General features: G+C 41.7%; 1 protein-coding gene and 1 long non-coding RNA gene across 10 annotated transcripts in view; one reads left to right on the top strand and one right to left on the bottom strand.

Moving 5' to 3' along the window:
- Window positions 1-23697, top strand: part of DOCK8 (dedicator of cytokinesis 8) — a 267141-nt gene that overhangs the window by 57341 nt on the left and 186103 nt on the right. For 5 of the 9 annotated variants that reach the window (XM_006152453.3, XM_014589333.2, XM_006152455.3 and 2 more), the window contains exons 2-5: window positions 2160-2262; window positions 8381-8434; window positions 15669-15844; window positions 18897-18968. In XM_006152453.3, coding sequence (XP_006152515.1) covers window positions 2160-2262; window positions 8381-8434; window positions 15669-15844; window positions 18897-18968 — 405 coding nt within the window. Of the gene's footprint in view, window positions 1-2159; window positions 2263-3171; window positions 3314-8380; window positions 8435-15668; window positions 15845-18896; window positions 18969-23697 lie in introns of those variants that run through there. The other 4 variants (XM_027773429.1, XM_006152456.3, XM_014589334.2 and 1 more) reach the window with 4 other exon arrangements.
- LOC102482676 (uncharacterized) lies at window positions 3580-16881 on the bottom strand. The gene is made up of 3 exons (XR_335149.3): window positions 16691-16881; window positions 4570-4646; window positions 3580-4234 (listed from the first exon to the last, which is right to left on the bottom strand). It is a non-coding gene; the product is annotated as an uncharacterized LOC102482676 (long non-coding RNA).

Here is a 23697-nt window from a genome sequence, read left to right as displayed (position 1 = left end):
GGGGTAGCCGTGGGCTCGGCTGTAGGATATGTCGTGGGCAGCGTCCTGAGCCTTCAGCAGAGGAAGTTCAGAGCCGGCCCAGCCTGCAGCCCAGCAGTCAGCCACCCGCACTGCCCCCAGCCCCTGCAGCCGGGGCCCTGCACCTAGGAGATCAGGAAGTTCCTGGACTGCTCGGCCACTGAGAGGGACCTATCCCTGTGTAAGGGCTTTGGCGAGGCCCTGGAGCAGTGCGAGTACAACCACGGTCTGACCTCCCTGCCCTGAAGAGGCCGGTGTGAGTTCATGACCCACCTCTTTGGCCATAGCCCTGTCCCTGCCTCACTGACAGCTGGACCGCAAGCCAGATTATACCCGTGTAGCCGGGATTAGGAGTATGGAGGGGGTCTTCCAGCCCACAGATAACTCGAGATACAAATGTACAATTAAAAAGAGTATATTTTAGACCATTAAAAAAAAAAGAGGGAGAATCAATGCCAAAGTTGGAACTAGAATCCATCTTTTTCTGCCTTGCTGGGTGTGTCATCATCAAAGTTGGAAGGACATAGATGGTGTTAGAAACCTCATCTTGCACAGTAGTTAATAACTAGGCCCTGGTACACCCTATCGTGGAGAAAATGTAAGCTTTGTTTACATTTTCGATTACAGTATTTAAATTTATATAGACCCTTGTTGAATACACAGCATGTTTGGAACACATGGCCTCATTGCAGCCTCAGTAATCTCTGACTAATTTTTGGTTATATTCACTGGTGGTACCTGGTGGTGTATGCTTTGGCCTCGTTCTGGTTTAAATACACTTTTTAAGCTAGCCTGAGACTCCAACCACTAACATAATAATGTAATAGAAGATGTATTCTGGGGGAACCAGCAGTTAGCGTAATGGCTATGTCGCTGGGCTCCCACGTAGCTGACCACGGTTAAAGTCCTGGACCCAGCGGCTTAAACTCACACCGGGCGCGTGTGTGTGTGTGCCCAAGATCCTGAGAGGAGAATGGAGGAGAAGGGATTGTGGCATGGCCATCCCCCCCTGGGGGGTGATTGCTCACTTTCTGTCTCTCTGTCTCTCTCTGTCTGGCGAGCGCACGCGCCCTATAGCAAAAATCTCTTCAAAAAAAAAAAATGTATTCTGAGGACAAATAGATGGTGTAATGGTTATGTTGCTGGACTCCCAGGTAGTCAGCTGTGGTTTCAGTCCCAGACTCAGCAGCTTAAACTCACGCCAGGCACATGTGCATGCATGTCCAAAATCCTGAGAGGAGAATAGAGGAGAAGGGATTGTGGCGTGGCCATCCCCTCGAGGGCGGATTCCTTGCTTTCTGTCTCTCTGTCTTTCTCTGTCTCTCTAGTGACCTCACACTCCCTAGAGCCAAAAATCTCTCCCTTAAAACAATGAATAAGTAAAAAGATATATTCCAAGTTCCAAATGAATGGCTAACGAGTGAGTGCTCAGAAGCCAAGCTGTTTGTAAAGTAAGGTACCCAGAACTGGTAGGCTCGTGCTAACAAGTGTGAGTAGACAGTGGAGGACAACTTTCTTTCTCATGTGTGTGGTTCCTGACTATGAGGGGTTATTATTAGCTGAGGACTCGGTAGTGCCCATGTGGATGATACAAAGGATTACTCCACTGGGAGCAGTTTGGAAAAAGCACAGTCCCAGGGCATTCCAGGTTACACCTAAGGTACCTGCAAGGTGGCACGTGTGTTCAGATGATGGCTCTCAAGTGTCCTCTGTTATAATGGGCCGCTAACTAAAAACGCCTGCCTGAAATGGGAACAGTTATTTCTAAAAGGCAGCCAGAGTTTAAAGGACTCTAGTCAGAGACAAGGTGGATGTCTTCCTGTAGAGCCAGCTGCTCTGGACTGGGAAGGAGCCGAATGCCCTGGGTCTTTTTCCTGGGCCTCAGACTCCCCTTCTGCCCATCACTGTCCCAGTACAGGGCAGGAGCCTTGATTCAGGCATTCTGACCTCTCTGAACTTCCCAAGGCTGCGGATGGACAGGTAAAACGACTATCTACTGCCAGCCCCAAATGGCATTTTGGCCAGTTGTGCTCACTGCCCAGCCAAGACAGATTTCATAACCTGATAACAAAGATCGTGTCTATCATGTCATGGTTTTTAAAAATACTCACTTCATGCACATTTCTCTATCTTAATCCAAGGTATTCTTCAGCGGAAATAAGGAAACAGTTTACTCTTCCACCAAACCTTGGCCAGTACCATCGACAGAGCATAAGCACCTCTGGCTTCCCCTCACTTCAACTAGTAAGTATGAGTTACAGGTTTGCTTAGCAGACAGTCAAGGGCAGAGCGCCCAGTGTACCCATTTGCTGCCTGATTCTCCTTAGATCTATGCACTGCCACCATATGGTCTCCAACCACCAGTTCCCACCCGGGCGCCTGCTTTGACATCACACAATACCTTCTTCTCCTTCTACCAACCAGGGTTTAGAGGGTAAATATACCTCCCTGAGCTGTGCCTCTAATGTCTTGGGTTACCATGTTACTGTACAGTGTCACCCCGATTGGTTCATATGTGGGGGAGAAAGCCTTGCCTGAAAACTTAAAACCATTTGTAACCTACTTTTATAGATTTCAAATCAGAAAAGCCAGATTACAAATCTTGGCTTTATAAATCATTTTCTTGGACATATAATTTATATACAATAACATGCGTCCATCTTAGGTGTACAATTTGATAAAATTTGGGCAATTCATTATAATTTAGCCTCTACTCAATCTGAACATAGATCACTATCTTTATCCTAAAAAGTTCCATCATGACCATATGTTCATCTCATGGGTTCATCTCATCCAAGCCCCAAGCATCAGCCCAGGTAGATAGTGTTCCCCTTCTGTTGTCATTTTGCTCTGCCTGGAATTTCATGTAATTGGAATTGTATCATACGTATAAACCTTTATTATTAAAACACGCTCCCTATTTTAAGTTAAAAAATTGCTCTATTTTTATACTAGCATCACTTGTTAAGTATACACAGATGCGTTTTTAATATTTGAGGACTAAACGGCAGACCTGTGCCAAGTAAGAGGAGTCTGTCTCAGATGTGATGGTTGGTAAAACCAGAAGTGAGCATTCACTTCCTCCGGCACTCACTTCCTCACTCACAGCACAGCAGCACTTTCTGGCTTGTTCTAGTGGTTATCTTGAGGAGGTTAGGTTATTTTTTGTTTCTACTTATTACTTCAAAACCACTTCTGCTCTTAGAAATTTTGTAACCTTCTACTTGGTTTCCTGTAGTCGCCATTTTGTCTCCTGTAACAATTTACACGCCGTGTTACTGTGTATCTTTTCAAGGTATGTTTTACCGGAGTGATTTATGGTTATTTCCGAAAGATAATTTGTGTTTGGTCTCATTAATGAAATAGGAGTACTAAAAACTGTATAGCACCTTTTTTTTGCGAGAGATAACTTAGGATGACTTTTTTTTTTTTAAACAAATCTGTTTATGACTTCAGTGGCTTGCTAGGCTGCCCTTTTTAATTGTACATTTCTTGTTTCCAAATTGCAGATTACAATAAAAGCATATCAGATGCACAATATCCATGTGTTCAGATATATTAGATGAGTTTTAAATCAAGATAAATGATGTTTCTTGGTTTCATTTGGTACTAATATGTATTTAATGGAAACCTACAAGTTTATTTTTGAAATGTCAGGCTCAAGTTGTATTCCAAAATGTGCAAAATTCAGTTACACAGTGACCGGATGTGTGTCTACATTTTCAACAAGGTGGGAGGTTTGGCGCTTTGCTTTTTTCTAAATGAAAACTGCAGCTTTCTGCGGTGTCTGTCTTGGGAAACAGTGTGGACATCACTAGTAAGAGACTTTAAGGAAGTTTTAGCTAACGGGCTTTAACCCCTTCACTTCACACCAGCTTCATTTTTAATGCAGCATCATTAAATATTTTCAGGAGGAATTCTTTATAAAGGTATAAAGGAAAAAAAAAAAACACCAGCTTCATGTTTGCTAGTGTTCTTCTGGTTGTTTGCTGCTGCTGAGTGGGTATGGATGAGAGTGTTCTTCTGGTTGTTTGCTGCTCCTGAGTGGGTATGGATGAGAGTGTTCTTCTGGTTGTCTGCTGCTCCTGAGTGGGTATGGATGAGAGTATTCTTCTGGTTGTTTGCTGCTCCTGAGTGGGTATGGATGAGAGTGGATTTTGGTGAATGATTTCATTTGCTGGAAGTCAAGGTAACATGTGGCTGAGCTTCCCGTTTTCTAAGAGAAGATAATTGAGAAAGTAGGAAAAATGGTCAGCTACACAAGACGCACATGTTCCTACCTGCCATCATTTTGGCTGTATATGCACGTGAATATCCTTTAAAACTTAGTGCTCCCAGTTATTCCCGTTTCGTTTTCTGAAATTTTTCCAAACTCTCAGCTCTCCCCTGTTCCTTCTAGCTGAAAGTTGAGCTATGAGCGCCATGAGGCCCAAATTATTTTCTCTTTTCTCTGATTTTTTTTCCTTTCTTTTCTTGACCCTCCCCCCCCCCATTCTTCTCTTTTGTAAATGAATGATCTCCTCAGAAACTTCCAGTCTCCCGATTGTTTACCTTTACCCTCTGCCATGTGGTGATGTCAGACTAAGGTGGCTCTTCTCCCTCTGGAGTCGTCTTTCCCAATAAAGATTCTGAAAGAAAAAAAAAATCAACTTGCATTTTGATTTCCTTTTACCTTAAAAAAATTACTCTTTCACAGAAAGAGACTGGAATACCGTAGCCAAGATTAATTTCTAGCAAGGTAAAGGGTAGTTTATTATCTAACAATCCTCAACCTTAAAGAGCTTTAGAAAACTTTTCTTTTTTTAGATTTCTGCTAGAGGGCGGCGTGCACTTGCCAGAAAGACACAGAGAGGGGAAAAGTGAGATATTATCCCCCAGGGGGTGGGGAGATGGCCATGCCACAATCCCTTCTCCACTCTCATCTCAGGGTTTGGGGCATGCAGGCACGTGCGCCCAGTGCGATGCTCAAGCTGCCAGGTCCGGCACGGGAACCATGGTCTGCCATGTGGGAGTCAGCTTTTCTTAAATGAGTGACGCTAAGACCGTTCATTGTACTACTTTTGCCAATTAAAAAGTAAGACTTGGCACATTTTGACTTTTCTCTTACCTTTAATTTATATAACTGTTATTTCAATTATCCCACACGCTGATACAAATTGTTGTTTCATTCCAAAAAGTATTTGATTGAAGGCAAGTTATTTAAAACCCAATTAATTACTTGTTTGTTATTTTTGTTGCTGTTTTGCAAGAGGGAAGAACGTGAAGTCAGATGTACCTGGAGAGAAGTGTAATTACCACCTCTTAGTTATACAATTGGTGAAAAGTTACTTAAGCTCTCCAAAGGCTTCTGGTTCCTTATTTTCAGAAATAGTATGCTGTCCTCCTAGTGTTCATAGGTAATTATTTAATATCCTGAGTGCATAGTGGCTAATATTGGTGGGTTTTTATTTGGGGGTGGGGGGGTTGCACTGTGGAGACACTGTGGGAATTAAAAGAAAATGAATAGGAGATAGTTTGGGTTCTGAAGGGCTTTATGATCTGTTTTTTTGTTTTTTGTTTTTTGGGTTTTTTTAGATGTTTTTGCTATAGGGTGTGTGCACTCGCCAGACACAGAAAGAAACAGAGAGATAGAAAGCAAGAAATCGCCCCCCACGGGAGATGGCCACACCATAATCCCTTCTCCTCCGTTCTCCTCTCAGGATCTTGAGCACTCCTGCACGCACATGCGCCCGGGTCCGGGACGTGAACCGCAGTCGACTATGTGGGAATCCACTATTACACTAACTGCTGGTCCCTATGATCTGTTTGAGAGGAAAATATAGCGGTTATACTGGCTTAAAAGTGATGTTCCAAAGACAAAAAGATACATGTTGCAATAGGAGGTAAATGCTAATAGAGAAGCCTTGGAGGAAGTCTCAGCCCTTCATTACTTCAGAATAACCCAGAGATCTTCAGAAATATACCCGGGACGTGGAACCAGCAGTTAGCGTAATGGCTATGTCACTAGATTCCCATGTAGTTGACCGTGGTTTGCGTCCCGGACCCGGTGGCTTAGAACTCACGCCGGGCATGTGTGCGTGCGTGCCCAAGATCCCGAGAGGAGAATGGAGGAGAAGAGATTGCGGCATGGCCATCCCCCCGGGGGGTGATTTCTCGCTTTCTGTCTCTCTGTCTCTCTCTATCTGTCTGGCGAGCGCACGCGCTCTATAGCGAAAACCTCTCCAAAAAGAAAAAAAGAGAAAGAAATATACTATATCCAGGGCTACTGCCGAATAGCAGTATTCCTGGGGATGGCGGACCAAGCATCAATATTTTAAAATTTGGGCCAGCCAGTGGCATGGTGGTTAAGACAGCAGGATCCCACATAGTCACCTGCATAGTTTAAATCCTGGACTTGGTGGCTTAAAAAGCATGCTGGGTGCATATGCGTGAGTGCCCAAAATCCCAAGAGGAGAATGGAGGAAAAGGGATTGCAGGGTGGCCAACCCTGCTGGGGTTTGCTTTCTCACTTTCCCTCTCGTTCTCGCTTTCTCTCTCTCTCTCTCCAGGAAGTGCATGTGCCCTCTGGCAAAATCAAAACAGCAACAGTAGAAAAAAGGTAAAAATTCTTGGGGCCATTTATATGTAGCCCAGGTGGAGAATCACTTAAAGAACTTATGGGGCCAGCAGGTGGCATGATGGTTAGGTGTTGGACTCCCACATGGCCAACTACAGTTCAGGCCCAAGAGCTAGTGACTTGAAAGTCATACTGTGTGTGTGTGTGTGTGTGTGTGTGTGTGTGTGTGTGAGTGTGTGTGGAGAATGGAGGAGAGAGGATTGAGGCATGGCCATCCCTCTTGGGGGATGATTTCTCACTTTCCCTCTTTGAGTTTCTGTCTCCTGCAAGCCCGTTTGCCCTATGGCAATAACCTAAAAAAAAAAAAAAAAAAAAAAGAACTTACAGAGGTAGAAATGTAGAAATATTCCAAATAGGAAGGAGGATGTAAAGAAAGGCAGTTTTTTGTTGTCCCTTGTGCCCTGAGTTGTGGAATGCGTGGTAAGCAAGGACCTGCTCACCCTATAGATATGAAGGGTCTTCAGAAAGTGTGTGGAAGATGGGAGCCAGTTGGTGGCAGTAGTAAAGTCACCAGATCCAGCAAGAGGGGCCCTGACTCGTGTCCTAGGACCTCTGTGACACACCAGGCATGCATGTCTGTGATTCTGGCTGGCCGTGAGTTGTGACGGTGGAACCCTGTTGGCGTGCCTGTCTTTCTCTCTCTCTCTCATGGTAGAAATAAACTTTTTAAAAGTTCATGAAAAATGTCTATTATGAAAAATCCAGGCATGGATTTCAAATTATTTTTGCCACCAAAATAAACTTGTATTTTAATTCCATTTTTCCATGAACTTCTGAAGACCTCTCTTATATCTTTGTCTAAATATAATAGCTCTTGTCAGAAATCTGATAGTCAAAGGAGAGCAAGGGGGCGTGTTCAGTGTTTTTTATTTCTGTCCATTTGGTTTCGGTTTTTGAACTCTAATTGCAAATGTGAACCGTGATGAATGTGGGTATGTACATTTTCAGAGTACATGAAATATTTTTAAATTTTGCATTTTTGAATATGAAGAGGCTCCAGCATTTAGAATTAGTGTTCAAGACATGGCGATAGACTTGCCCTGGGTCTATTTGACATTCTCACCGGAGAAAGAGTGGCGCTGGCTGGCAAATACCCCTGTGTGTAGAGTTGCCTGTTGGCCTTGGCATTCTCCGTTGCCAAAGCCATGGGAGCAGGTTGGCCAGTGGCACTGAGAGTCCAGCCACCTAGGTAGGCAAACAGCTTTGTACCTGATGATCAAAAGTAAAAGAGGGGCTGGTAGGTGGCATGATGGTTAAAGGTTTTGGATTCTCATATGGCTGACCATGGTTCGAGTCCTGGACCTGGTGACTTGCTCTCTCACTTTCCCTTTTTCTCTCTCTCTCTCTGGTCAAATTAAAAAATAATAATAACAATTGGAATTAAATAAATACTTTTTTTTAAAGGAAAGTAACTAAAAGGGGAGTTAGACAAGGGAGAGTCAGAATCTGTGTAGTAAGATCCTAAGGAGAATTTGAGACACTGTATATGTGGTTAATAACCTTAAGCTACATTTCATGTAGAGAAAAATCTTATTTTTAAACATGAGACAAGTTTTAAAATGAAATGGAATGAATCAACTAGACAATAATGGCAGTAGCTGAAGAAAAGGATGTAAAAAGCCACATCCTGAATGTGTAACAAAACACCATGGTTACATGACATGTTTGTATATGTAACATTTTGTTATTATCTTTTTAAAAGAAGTCTCACACCTTAGAAGGCATTTAATTTTGTTATGTGTACAGGCTTCAGTGCAGTCAAGCAACCTTTCTCTTTCACAACCAAGGATGACTTCAGTGGTAAGTAAGCTGATAAACGTGGTCTTTTCATTCTGATCATTCTGTTACTCTCGTACTTTGTCTTTCAAGGCCTGGGGTCTCAGTATAGTTTTCTGTAAATTCACAACGGAGGGTAAGATGTAAGAGTGGCCTTATTGTCATTGTAGCAGGGGAATCAAGTCGGTCGAGGGGTGTGATGACATGTTGGCACTTTCCACTCCGTGGCACCACTGGGAGATGACTGCTGCTGGAGGGGGGAAAGCGTCCAAGTTAGGCTCTGCAGCACCTTGGAATCACTGAAGCCAGAACCTTACTGCCTTCCGTTCTGTTTACTTAAAGATGGTAGCAAGGCAAGACGACTGTTTTAATCATGCTCGAATGAACGAATGCGTCTTCATTGGGCCTCCCTCTGCGGCAGGAACTACTGCAGGAGCCGAGGCTGCCGTAGTGAATATAGCACATGGCCTGTCCCCATGGAGCTTGCATTTTAGAGGAAGAGACAGGCGTACAAGGACGAGCAGACTGTGTTGGAGGGCACTAGGACTTGGACGAATGAAACCGGGGATGGGAGTAGTGACACAGAAGAGATGTTATTTTAGATCGGGTGGTCCGTAACGGCTTCGATCTCTTCAGGTGTCGGAAAAAGTCATGTCACTTTTTTTGCATAGAAAAAATACCGCATGACTTTTCTGACTACCCAGTGGAAAGAGATGCTCAGGCAGAAAATTGTTAATGAATTTGACAGATATTCAAAGGGAGAGTATTCTAGTCTTAAGGAACAACAGTGCAAAGTCCAGTCCCCAAGGTCGGAGTGGGTGGCATGCTCCAGAAACGGCAGGGAAGCCAAGTGTGACCCGAGAGACTGGGCAGCAGGAGATAAGGTCATAGAGAGGGCAGGGCTGGGTCCAGGCCTCACAGACCTTGGGAGAACATTGTCTTGTATACTGAGAGAGGAAGCAACTGAAGCATTGAGCACAGGCCCAGTATATCTGACTTTTTATAGATTGCTTATAGAGTTCTTTTCATGAGGATCTCTGTGGCCGCTTCATGGAAAGTAGCGGTAGGGACAGCAGTTGGGAAAATGTCACTGTAACTCAGGAAAGCTTTGGCATAGGGTGGTGGCCATCGAGAAGGTGGATTGAGAATCCATTTCCAAAGCCAAATGGACAGGATTTTATGATGGATTATAAGTAGAGTATAAGACAAAAATATCAACACTGACTCCAAAGTTTTTGACCTAGGATATTTGTGGAATGGAATTGCCACTTGCTGAGGTGCAGAGGCTTAGAAGGTGCAGGAACAGATTGACAGGAGAATTAAGAGTTGGTTTTCTGGGACCAGCAGTTAGTGTAATGGCTATGTCACTGGACTCCCATGTAGTTGACCACGGTCTGAGTTTCAGACCTGGTGGCTTAAACTTACACCAGGTGTGTGTGTGTGCGTGCCCAAGATCCCAAGAGGAGAATGGAGGAGAAGGGATTGCGGCGTGGCCATCCCCCCTGGGGGGTGATTTCTCGCTTTCTGTCTCTCTGTCTCTCTCTGTCTTTCTGGCAAGTGCACGTGCCCTATGGCAAAAACCTACTTTAAAAAAAAAAAAAAAAGAGTTGTTTTTCAATTTGTTATGTTTGAAAGGTCTATGAGATTTCCAAGTGGTGATGTTGAGATGTGATTGAAAGACTCAACTTGGACTTTAATTATATTGGTAATATCCTTTCACAACAGCACCTAAATTTGTGTTTGACTGTATGTAGCTGGAAGAAGATGTGTGTAATATTACAGAATGCCCAGAGCCTCCCTTCTGTCTTCCACCTCTTGCAAGAGAAAAGCCTTGTAGCCCACCCTGTCTGGAAACACACCAGGAAGAGAATTCGGGGGAATGTAGTTCAGCCTCACTCAGTTGACACATCACAAAGCCACACAATATGTTGTGGTTTAGGATCATTTTTAGTCTTAATTATTTTTGTTTATTTAGAAAACATTTTTAAAAATTTTGCTTCTGGGTGTTTTTCTCTCTTACATTATTGAAACAATGATATACATAGAACAATAATTCATGATATAAAGCCGACTTTTTTTTTTTTCTTTTTTTGGAGAGGTGCACTCGCTAGACAGACAGAGAGAGAAAGGGAGACAGAAAGTGAGAAATCACCCCCCAGGGGGGATGGCCACGCCGCAATCCCTTCTCTTCCATTCTCCTCTCGGGATCTTGGGCCTGCACGCACACATGCCCGGCGTGAGTTTAAGCCACCGAGTCCGGGACTCAAACCACAGTCGACTACATGAGAGTATAGTGACATAGCCATTACACTAACTGCTGGTCCCAAAGCTGACTTTCTTGAAATTACTTTGGATCATACCACTTAAACTAGTCTTTGGTCACCACTGGCTCAGAGACTATACATAGCTCAACAGCAGAGAAAACAATATGATTTTCATGTTCTAGGACTGATCTTAGAGCATCTTCCACTACCAGCTACACCCTATTCCCAAACTTCATCCATAAAAAATGCAGTGCTACTGTAATGCTCTTCAGTACTTGTTTTCTCCTCTTGTTTATCACTAAGTAAATGTGTGCAACATAGTTTGTGTGAGTGTGTGTGTGTGTGTGTGTGTGTGTATTGATTGCCTCATAGTAAATTAAGCTTCTCTGGAAATTAAGACTTAAGATAGTTTAGAGAACAGAAATCTTGGATTCCTGGTAATCATTTGAATTTGCAGCAGGAACTACTGTTTGTAGGCCTCGTTAACAGTAGTTGGGGTCTCCACCCATCTGCCAGTGTCAAGACTAGTTTATGTCACGTCACATCCTCCCACATTAGTTTCACTATGGAAAGAGTAGGAAGGACAATTCTTAGATGCCAACTTGTTTGTAGTGCTAAAACCACATTCAACAATTCTGTCATTACCGTTTGTTTTTATAGTCTATTCAGTCCTGGAATATATTGAGACCTCATGAGTTTATGATCTTATTTTCAATTGCGCTGAGCACATTGCCACACAATTCGTATTCAATGGCAATACTGTACTCCTTATCAGATCCCTCCCCCGCAGAGGCTGAGTGGTGACATAGATGTGCTCTGTCAGGCTTACCCACATGGGGAAGGTTCCAGGTTTGCATCTAGAGACTTCATAAAGTGCCCTAGGCATGCGCATGCCCATGATCTGAGGCTGGCTGAGCTGGGGGTGGATCACAGCATGAAGACCTTATTCAGGGTGCTTGTTTCTGCCTCTCTGTCTATCCCTGTTGCTCTTCATTATGGAAGGAAGAAATAGCTAACTAACTAACTAACTAACTAAATAAATAAAATATTTTAGGGCCAGCCTCATGACCTGGTGGTTAAGGGAGCCAGATCCAACTCGACTTAATTACATGCTTCAAATCCCAACCCCAATGACTTGAAAAACACAGACCAGTCACATGTGTGAGTGCCCAGAACCCCATCAGGATGGAGAAATGGAAGGGAAGGGATCATAGTGTGAACAGTTGTTCCTTCTACAAATTCAATTCAATTTTCCTCTCTTTCTGTCACTCTCTACAAAGCACAAGTGCCCTCTGACAAATTAAAACACACACACACACACACACACACACACACACAAAACCTCCCTCAAAGATGGCGTCCTGTATACCTGAGAAGGCGGCAGACTTCCCCACCTCATGGTGATTAGAGTGCCGTTCCATGAGAGTGGCGGCCTGTACTCCTCTGTCTCCACCTCGTGACTTGCACTGAGCATGCGTGAGGCTGAGACTTGCCGAATGAGAAAGCCAGCCATCCTTTACACCCCTCACAGTCTGTCCTGGAGGTAACAGATGCTCCTGTCACCCAGGTCTTTCCTCATCTATGGCTTGGAACTTTAGGGAGATGACAAGCATTATATGTTGGCTAGAAGTGAATTTTTTTTCTCTCTGAATATTGCACACAAATGTCATTTCTCGTAAGACTCCCACTTAATAGTTATTAGTGCTCCTGTCACCTTGCTTCAAATTATGCTTCAGTATAATTTTTAACTGTATATTTCCAGTTCCTCTGCTTGAATAATTTTGATATTCCTCAGAATGAATTTGCATTTACTAGGAATTTATTTATTATTACTTTGAGCAGACAACCTCGTGAAAAGCTCAGAGAAGAATTTATGGGTACTGGTAAATGTATTTTTTTAATTTGTTTCCAAATGCACTTACTATTGACTTTTGTTTTAATTATTTCAAAAAATACAGGCTTCCTGAAAAGCTTATACGAATACCAATTATCAAAATAATGGCGGTTAAGAACATGAACTTGTGTAGGTTTGAATTCCAGTTGGGCTACTTCCTGCTATCATTGGCAGATGGTTAAATCTCTAGCCCTCGGGATCAGCAGTTAGCGTAATGCCTATATCGCTGGACTCCCATGTAGTCAACCGCAGTTCGAGTCCTGACCCAGTGGATTAAATTCATACCAGGCACGTGTGCATGTGTGCCCAAGATCCCGAGAGGAGAATGGAGGAGAAGGGATTGCGGTGTGGCCATCCCCCCTGGGAGGTGATTTCTCGCTTTCTGTCTCTCTGTCTCTCTCTGTCTTTCTGGCAAGTGCATGCATCCTATAGCAAAAACCTCTCAAAAAGAAAAAAATCTCTAGCCCTCAGTTTCTTCATCTGTAAAATAGATAATAAGAACACATGCCTCATTGGGTTCTAGTGAGGATTAAATGAGAGAATGTATATAAGGACCTGATGCAATTTCTTGGCATGTATTGGGTCGTTGAGAAAGTCACAATGCAATTTTTGCATAGAAAAATATAGAAAAATGTCACAACTTTCATGGCAACCTAACAGTAAATGCTCAATAATTATTAACTCCATTAAATCATTACTTAATGGGGATAAAATTTACAGTATTGGCGATGTAAAGAATAGAGCTTTCTTTCTTTTTTTTTTTTTTTGGAGGGTTTTTTGCTATAGGGCACGTGCACTCGCCAGAAAGACAGAGACAGAGAGACAGAAAGCAAGACATCACCCCCCAGATGGCCATACCGCAATCCCTTCTCCTCCATTCTCCTCTCGGGACCTTGGGCACGCATGCACACACGCCTGGCGTGAATTTAAGCCACCAGGTCCGGGACTCAAACTGCAGTCGACTACATGGGAGTCCAGCGACATAGCCATTATGCTAACTGCTGGTCCCAAGAATATATCTTTCTTGATTTCCTGTAAAAGTCATTTCAGTCCCTGACTAAATTCTCTCTTCTGTGTGGTGTTTGGGTGGAGTCAGGGCCATGGGAGAGGCTGCTTTCTCCACTGGGGTTGGTTTCCCGTAGGCGTCTGCAGATTGGTTTGTTCTGTGCATAAAGGATGCCTGTTGCTCCCTCCAGCAGAGTTCAACGGGGTCCCTTTGCAATCCCAGCTCCTGCCTGGCTCCTGCACTGGCTGACCTCTGGCACTTCCTGCCCCTGTTGTCCCTTATTTTCAGAGATAATCTTGTAAGGACTGTGGTTCTCTCCCTAGTTGACCTTCAGACCCCTGGTTAGAACCAAAGGAAACTTTTCTGTCCTTTCTCACACCACTTGGGAGCCATGGGGACCTAGGAGACTGCTTTGCTCTCAACTGCTGAGGTACATCCTCTTGCCTTCTCACTGCCTCCTTTTGCCCTGCTGACATGGGGCATTTAGTGAGTCAACCACTAGGTTGAATCCCAGCCCAGAAGCAGGGTGTGTTTTGCCCACTTCTCAGTTTCATCCTCACCGCCCTCCCCAACTTAAGTCATTCTACCACCATCAGAGACAGCAAGGGTAGAGAGAACAGCACAGCAAGGGTAGAAAAGGGACGGAGCACACAACGTTTATATTCTTTCATCGTTTTTCCTTCTGCCTCTTCAGCACACCTTGTTTCCCTCTCCTGGTGTATGGTTTCAAGGAGATGAAAAACCGGTTTTGTTAGCACTTCTTTAGGTCTGTCCTTGTCTCATGTCAAGGCAGTACAAGTCAAGAATCCCGGAGTGTTTGTTTTGCTGGTCCATTGGGAGTGGAGGCAGAGGAAAACAGTTGCCCCTTCCATGACTCCAAATAGTTTGCCGTAATTAAGAGTTGTTATTAATATTATTATTATACAAGTTTACTTTATCTGCATTTATTTTAAAAGTTTCTTTCTTCCATGAGAATCAAAGACAGAGAGAAAGAGGATCTTCATACCCTGATGCACCCTCAGCCAACCAGGGTCATGGACACGCATAGGCCCAGCATATATGGGATGGTCTTGGAGTCCAAACCCAGGACATACCCTGGACATTCACATCTTCAGTATCACAGAGTGTTGCATCACCACCACCACCACCATGCCACTACAGATGGTCCCGAAGTGATTCTTTTACTTCCTCAAGGCAGTGGTTCTAAATCTTCGGACTTCACAGGAAAAAAAAAAAAAAAACGGAAAGTTTCCATTTAATTCAGGACTGACAAAGAGTTGCCAACTTTTAATTTTATCAAATAAAATTGGATAAATTACCATCTATTTCTATTATTTCTTTTATTCCCATCCTTTCCCACTGTGGAAGGATAAAATGAAAGAACAAAGGATAGTTCTTTTATAGTCAGTAAAGTTTGCTATAGGAAAGCTCAGCAGATCGCCCCCGGTTTGCTCATAGAGCTGCAGTCCAAGGAAAATTTCTTACAGTGCAGCAGCAGTGAGCCCAGCGGCGGCGTTTGGAAATCACTGCCTGGGAGCGTTTCGGCCACCGAGTCTGGCTCCCTGTCGGCTGTGATTATGTGTGAAGGGCTTTTGAGAGGCAGTGCCTAGGATAACGCAGGCCAAAGGAAACACGGAGCCTAAACACTCAGCCAGAGGCGGGTTGCATTTGCCTGAGTTTCTGGAAAATTGCCTCCATTCCTTATTTCTCTGTGTGTGGGTAAACAAAACATGGCCTCAGAGAGCTTTTGCAGGAGAAATTATAAAAATTCAGCAAAGCTTTGTGATCTCATTTTTGGATCTCCTCAGGATTCCTCATCAAGATGCAATCAAGCAGAGAAAAATTCTGCCTTGGGGTGTAATTTTAATTACTCATCGTGTTATGACACGACTTTCCGTGTGCGTTTCTTTTCCTTTCTGTATCACAGTTTCTGTGTTTGACAGCTCCTCTAGAGTCCCTTCGTTTTACACGAAGAGCAAAGTGCTTAAAGTCGAAAAAGGAGGAGAGACGAACATCAACCAAAGCACGATCGCCTTTGTGTATTTACCAGAAAGCCGTGTGGGAACCTCCTTTTTCTTTTCCCTACCCTTCCAGCCTCAGTTTTATGACCCAGTGGAGCCGGTGGACTTTGAAGGACTTCTGATGACACACCTAAACAGCCTCGACGTGGAGCTGGCCCAGGAGCTGGGGGACTTCACTGATGACGATTTGGACGTGGTCTTCACACCAAAGGAATGTAGGACTTTGCAGCCCTCTTTGCCGGAGGAAGGGTAAATAGCTTTTCTTAAACATGTGGATGTTGTCCTGACTGCCATGACTGTTATTGTAAGGAGAAAGATTTTTTACCTCTGAACTTTAAAAATATTCAACAAAATTAACCAGTGCATTAAGATGTACAGGTTGACCATATGGTATTACCACTTTGATGTAGATAGTTTTTAGATTGGTCTGGTCAGAGGTTTTGGAAGACTGTGTGGGGACTATGCCAGTGCAGGGGATGCAGTGGGACAAACTGGAATCCCTGAGGAGAGGTAAGGCTCTGCGGCAGCCTGCCAGACCCAGCTCAGTGACTTTGGGCAAGACTCAGTAAAATGTCAAGATTTTTCATAACAATCATTGAAATGCTTCCATTCAGAAGCATTTTTTAAATGATCTCATTTTATTTATTATTATTTTATTTTATTATTTTTAATTTTCTGTAGGACACATGCACTTACCAGAGAGAGAGAGAGAGAGAGAGAGAGAAAGCAAACTTTAGGTCCAGGACTTGAACCTCAGTCCGACTTGTGAGAGTCCCGCACCGCAGCCACCGTGCCACCTGCTGGCCCCTCAGAAGCATTTTAAATATTGCCATATATGAGCTTGGATCAAGCTAGACACATAAGTTCAACCCACACTTATTTAGCATGTGCTATGTGCTGAGTACAAAGTTGAAAAGATGAATAAGGTATAGTCTCTGACCTCAGGAAAGTTTGATCAAGTGGAAAAAGCGTGGGGAAAGTTCTGTAGGACGAATGTGTCAATCGCTGTGTAGGGCGTGAATTTCTACAGGGGTTAGTGTATGTGTTCATAGGTGTGGGCATGGCTTCTTGGTACCAAACTAACTATGGACTTACATCTTAATGAAACTCCTGTTGCTCCTGTAGTGTAGACATCAAGGTCTTTTGGGAAGTTTAGGATACACTTTTAGTTGCATTTATTTTGAAAACAAAATTAAGATTCACACCCTCCTGGACATTTTCAACCTTCTCATCTTCCTCAAAGTGTCCAAGAAAGGAGATCAGAAAACACAGCCCCTCTGCCTTCAATTCTCTGAGACATTCTAGTTCTATTTTGGACTTTATTTCATCACAGTTGAAGGAGGCTGGATGACAGTGACATGATATTGTTATGGTCTGTGGCTCCCTGGTTCAGACAGTTCTTATTCACATAGAAATGGCCCTATACACAGTTCTAAGGTTTTTAAAATACCTATTTCTTTGCTTCTCAGCCTTTTAGCTAAAATCAAGTATAAAAATTCTCATTTCCTAGAAAAATAAAACACTGTAATTCTTGGGAAATGTTTTATTTTGTTGTCAGTCAGTTTATTCAGGTATGACTTTAATATGACAATGCATAGTACTTTATGGAGAATCACTAAATTTTGTTTCTTTTAATATGGCCAGAATCATGGGGTGGGGAGGCTGTTTATAGCACAGAAGGAAGACTTTTATTTTTAAATAATTATTTTATTTAACTCTATTTATTTATTTATTTATTTATTTAAATTTTACCAGAGAGGAACAGAGAGAGAGAGAGAGAGAGAGAGAGAGAAAGCTGCCAGGTCTGGAACTTGAACCGTGTTCGACCATGTAGGAGTTCAGCACCCTTAACCACCACCATACCTACTAGCCCCTGAAAGAGGATTTTTAAAAATTTGCCTAGAGGAAGTAGGTTTTTATGTTTGTTTGTTTGTTTGTTTGTTTGTTTTTTTAGAATCGTCTTCATGTTACATTATCTTGTCACCAGAACCTATAGCTAGCGCATTTTCGTCTGGTGACTTTGAAAGCAGCCACTAGTATTCTAACTGTTGCCAAAAGGGCTTCTGTATAATCAAAGTAGGGGAAGGTATCATCGTCATCATTAGAGTAAATAACTACTATTCAAACACCCCGTGCCAAGCTCAGAATTTTATGCTGAGCTGTGATAATGTGGTGGGTGTAAGCCTGGACTCTGCAGGTGAGCTGCCTGGGTTCAAGTCCCTGCTCTGCCACATGCTGTGTGACTTGGCGCAAGATGCTTATTAGCTCATTCTTCTGCAAAATGAGGCTACCAGTAGTGCCTGCCTTGTGGGGCGGATGGAGAATGAACTGAATTTAGTCTTGTAAAGAGACAGTGTCAGTGCCCAGGGCAGAATAAGTGGTAGATGAGGGTGAACTATCATATTTGGGTCTTACAATGTTCCAGCCACCTTTCTAAGCACTGTGTACACAAACTTCTCTAAAGGAGGCATGCTTCTTAATATTATCACCACCTAAGGCAAAGAAATTGAGGCACAAAAGGGTCGAGTGGCACATTACCACATAGTTAACAAGGGATGAAGCTGGGATTTGGGCAGTCAGGAGGGCCCAGAGACCACGTGTCTAACCATAACTATATTTCACCTAATACCAACGGCAGGTCCTCAAGTGGGGACGGTTCTCCCCTTTTTACAAACAAGAATATTTAGACTTGTAGAAGCTAGACCTGTTTATCTCTAGTACTATCATACCAGCAATAGCAAAAAGCTTTGCAACTGTTGTCATGTCTGGTTTTGAGACTCTGAAACACTTGAAAAGTGTTTCCCAGGACAGAATACTGAGCAGGTACGACAGGAACCATCACATCCACAATTACCAACCAAAGCCAGCACTTGCAAATTCATCAAAGTGTAAGACAATGCTTGACTTTCAAAAAGGAGAACTTACATGTCCCAACAAGGTTATATATGAGCAAAAACTATGTCCAAATTATCCGTGTTAGAAATAGGTATATATACTTATTTTTCTTGTTTTAAATTTGCTTACAGCTAGTTCTACCTGTCTTGTGTCTAAATGCCTTTAGGGATAGGTATAAGTTTAACATGATTCTCTATAATAAAGAAAAGCCACAAAGCATGAAATACCAAGATGTTTGTGTCATCAAAGAAAGAATGTTATTGCCTTAGGAATACTTCAGATACTTGAATGAATGGGCACACACATCTTTAGCATTCTCACTGATAGGGATTTAAAATCATGAGGGATTATCTTGTTGTTTTTACCTAGTAATAACATGTTTTTATTTCATTTTCTACCTCATTAGGGTTGAACTGGATCCTCACGTCCGGGACTGTGTTCAGACCTATATTCGGGAATGGCTAATTGTGAACCGGAAGTAAGTTCCTTTTTTATTCTTTATATAGACGTATTAATTTACTATTGTTAGCTTTATAGTTTTTAAAAAATGTATAGACTGAGGGGGGAGAGTTTTAGGTTTACAGAAAAACTGAGTGGAAAGTACTGGGAGTTCTCTTATACGCTCCCACCCTCGCTATCCCCAACCCTACACAGTCATCTCTATTATTAACATCTTGCATTAATGTGATACATTCCTTATAATTGATGAGTCCATAATGATCCATTATGATTAGTGAAAGTCCGTAGTTCATAGGTGTTCATTTTCTGTGTTGTGTACTCTGGCAGGTACACAACTGTCAGATACAGACACTGCCTGCCATGATGGTATCTTACAGAATAGTTTCACTGCCCGAAAACCCCCTGTATTTTACTGATCTACCCTTCTCTCTCTCACTTGCAACCCTTGTCTTTTTCACTGTCTCCATAATTTCTTATTGTTCCTCGGGTCCTTTTGTAGGCTCCTAGCTCATTTCTTTTTAGCACTGAATAATCTTCCTTTGCATGGATGTACCACAGTTTGCTTATCCATTCATTTAATGAAGAAGAAAGTTACATCTTAAGCATGAAGAATAGACCCTGTTTGTTTCATTTTCATTCTGGTGAATTCCTAGGGGGGGGAAAAATGAATTGAAACTTGGCCTTAGTTTCAAAGGTGTCATTTAAATTTGTGCCCAAGAAATAAATTTCTTGCTAGCCTTGCAGTCAAAAGAGTCTTTCTTCCTTGGGTTAATCAGACATTCTATGCCTTTGTTCAGAGTTTTTTGTCTCCATGCCATTGGCCTGGGCAGTGCTCTTATGAGAAACATCGATGGACTGAAGTTCTCAACTTGTGTGTGTATGTGTGGGGGCCCAGGAGCACTGGCTACAGACTGAGACAGACCCCGCTAGAGACATCAGAGAGCCTTTGACAAAGTGAAAGAGCTTAAAATTCTGATAGCCTCACCTCTCCTATGTCCCAGTAAGAATTACTGTTCCTTGAGATAAACGATGAAAGACTTCGGAAATTGGGTTTTATCCAGCTCCTGGAAGTATGCCATTGAATTTGTGCTGATGTTTTCTGGCGTGATGTCAGGATGCATACTATTTTCAATAGCTAAGAAAGACAAAGCGTTACTTCTAAAGAGTAATTAAGAGAAAGTTAGATGCTAATCCATCATCTGTCCTAATACAAGTGGAAAATGAAGTTTGCCAGGCAGTCAAATAAGATTTTGCTTTGCTGGTAATAAATAAAAGATTTCCAAACACATTGCTCTTGAGCTTTTGAGTGTCAAAATTAGAGGTACTTTTTTGGATATTAAGGTTCTTAAAAAAAAATTGGAGAAAGAACAATAAATAGAAGGGTCTCTTTTACAACATTTGATTTTCAGATGTAGTTTTGGGGGGGGTACTGCACTTTTTTATTCCTCGTGGCAGTGCAAGCTCCTTGGAATATTTGGTTTCCTGTCTTGCACAAAAGTAAAATAAAAAAAGAACTCTTTTCAGAGTCATTGTGTAAATTTTAGAAATTACAGGCTAACCAAACAAAATTCACTGTTTCACTACAGACATAACCACCATTTATGTGTACCTTTTGAATTCTGCTGTTTTGTATATATTTTCGTAAAAACAAAATCAAATTATAACAGTATTTTGTAACATGCATTTTTGATTTTTACAGTAAATAGTGATTATCTCTCTGCTATAAAGTATTATTCTTCAACACAATCACTACTGGTTGCATAATATATTAATACTAAAATTTATTTAACTACTTTTATGCTTAAATGATTCCATTTTCAGTATACACAAAATGCAGTAATGTCATTCTCACTAAAACTTTGTGCTCATTTTTTATTTTTTCCTCTGCTCTACATCCCTATAAAAGGAATTTCTATCTTTAATGAAGCACAAATTTAAGGATTTGAGAATAAGCCATCAAAGATTATTAACTATATGTAAATGAATCCTTAAGAATATCAGATGTGACCATTGATTAAAATTTCCAATTTTATTTATAAGATTTTTTTTGCATGTTCTTTGATTATGAAATTGGGCATCTTTTTTTTCCATACATTTGTTAGCCATTTGTAACTTTTCATAGGTGCTCTGTTTATTCATGAAATTTGTGCACCTATATTAATGTATTTGTCTGGTCTTGTTTATCTCTAGGGGCAATTTTTTTTTTTAAGGTTTTTGCCATATTGTGCGTGAACTTGTTGGAGACAACAGACAGAGACAGAGAGAGAGAAAGTGAGAAATCACCCCCAGGATGAGATGGGCATGCCACAGTCCTTTATCCTCCATTCTCCTCTCAGGACTTTGAGCACACACGCACATGCACTCTACATTGATCTCAAACTACCAGGTCTAGGACTTGAGCCACAGTTAGCCCTCTAGTGGTCCAATGTTTTAACCACCATACCACCTGCTGGCCACACTGAGAGCATTTTTATTTGTCAAAGATATTAAACCATCTGAATATTATATATCGTAAATTTCTTACCCCGTGTGAGTTTTGTCTTTTAAAATTGTGTATAATTTTTAACAGTTAGATGTATACAGTTAAATCTGTATTGATAGTTTTCCTTATGATTTCTACTTTTTGTTTCACACTTAAATTTAATTCACAAACCTCCTATTATTTTCCAGGAGTTTTAGATTAAAGTAGTAATCCAGATCATAACCACTTGATTATTGCTTCTATTCCCTACATAGCTCGTTTTTAATCTCTCTGTAAAAACAGTTGATTATCAATGTATTCAGTGTAAATTACTGATTTTTTTTGCCCATATAACAAAGCAGTATGAGCTTTAACTTTACATTTGCCAACATATGATGGATGGAGATTACTATTGGCCCAGCTTCCTGGGGACCAGCTAGTGACCAGGTAGAAGTGTATGCTTCAACGCTGATTCAGGGCCTTACCTGCCCTTCTGCCTGATTGTCTGTTACACTGAATCTGATACTCTGAGTGTGAAAACTACAAATCCTAACACACACCCCTCCTAGGAATCATTCTGTCTGTGTGTGCATCTATAATATTTTATTTGTGGGGATACTCCAATATACATTCATTAGACACCCTTCCTGTCCCAGCTCTACACACACTTTCTAGGACTTGAGTTTCTCTCTTTTTTTTTTTTTTTATTTGGAGAGGTTTTTGCTATAGGGTGCATGCGCTCACCAGACAGAGAGAGAGAGAGAGACATAGAGACAGAAAGCGAGAAATCACCCCCCAGGGGGGATGGCCACGCCGCAATCCCTTCTTCTCCATTCTCCTCTCAGGATCTTGGGCACGCACACACACGTGCCCAGCGTGAGTTTTAAGCCACTGGGTCTGGGACGCGAACCGCGCTCGACTACGTGGGAGCCATTACGCTAACTGCTGGTTCCCGCTGCTCAGTTATTTTCTCTGAGTTGTTTTTTGTGTGATTGCAGAATGATAATAGAAGGAGAAGGTCAAGGAGAAGGTGGTGGTTCATGTGAGGGAAACCAGATAGAAACCGTGAGTGCCTTCATAGTTAAGCCACTGCAGTGAACAAGAGCTTGGATTTCTAGCTAGCATAGAAACTGACTGTTCAGGAACCGGCAGGAAGGAAGGTATAAAGCATCTTCTTTATTTGGAGTTTCCCTTTGGGAAGACAAAAATATGGCATATCCTTCTCTGCATAATTGCATCTTGTCCAGAGAGTTTGTCCAGATGCCAGTATTTTAAGTTGTCTTTTAGTTTGGATGAGTTCCTTTATTTTTATGTTTTCATAGGTAGTTCACTAGGAAGTCAGAGAAGGATACAATGGAAGTGACTGGACCAGTCTTAATGAGTGATTAATTATTTAGCTTTCCTTTGAATTTGTTATTTTATGTGCCAAATAACATATACTTATTTGAAAGAAATTAAGTAACAGAAAAGTGCACCAAGTGAAAGCAAGTCTCACGCCTCACTCCCTTCCTCCCTGCCCTTCCCTAACTGCATAGTTCACTGCGTAAGAGTCAGCTAGACGGGCTGGCAGGTGGCATGGTGGTTAACAGTGCTGGACTTCCACAGGGCCGACTGTGGTTCAAGTTCTGGACCTGGGGGCTTGCTTTCTCACTTTCCCTCTCTCTTTCACTCTGTTCCTCTCTGGCCAAATTATTTAAATAAATAAATTAAGTTAACAAAATAATTCTTTTTAAAAAAAGGCAGCTAGATAGCCTCCCAGGTCTATTCAAATCATCATAAAGATATATATAGCTCTTTATATTTTATACATAAAGATATATGTATTTATATATGCAAACATATATGTAACTCTCTGGCCAAATTATTTAAATAAATAAATTAAGTTAACAAAATAATTCTTTTTAAAAAAAGGCAGCTAGATAGCCTCCCAGGTCTATTCAAATCATCATAAAGATATATATAGCTCTTTAAGATATATGTATTTATATATGCAAACTTATATGTAAATATGTTCATACTGATATGTTACACATATATTTATTTACCTATACACATACAGTTTTTAAATCATATCGTTGACATGTTTCCATGTCCAAAATCTATCATACTTGAAGTGCTTCCTAGTATTCTAGTAGCAAAGGATTGTATCATATTGGGTTGTCAGAAGAGTCATGACATATTTTTTATATGTTAAAAATGTGTCATGACTTTTCCGACAACTCAGTATAAGTCATTGAATCTTTTTTTTTTTTTTTTGAGAATTTTTTGCTGTGGGGTGTTTCACTAC

This window comes from Tupaia chinensis, unplaced genomic scaffold (assembly GCF_000334495.1).
Source record: "Tupaia chinensis unplaced genomic scaffold, TupChi_1.0 Scaffold000354_1, whole genome shotgun sequence".
In the NCBI taxonomy this organism is placed as follows: domain Eukaryota; kingdom Metazoa; phylum Chordata; class Mammalia; order Scandentia; family Tupaiidae; genus Tupaia; species Tupaia belangeri.
The sequence above is the reverse complement of the archived record's forward strand: the minus strand, read 5'-3'. Positions and strand labels throughout refer to the sequence as shown.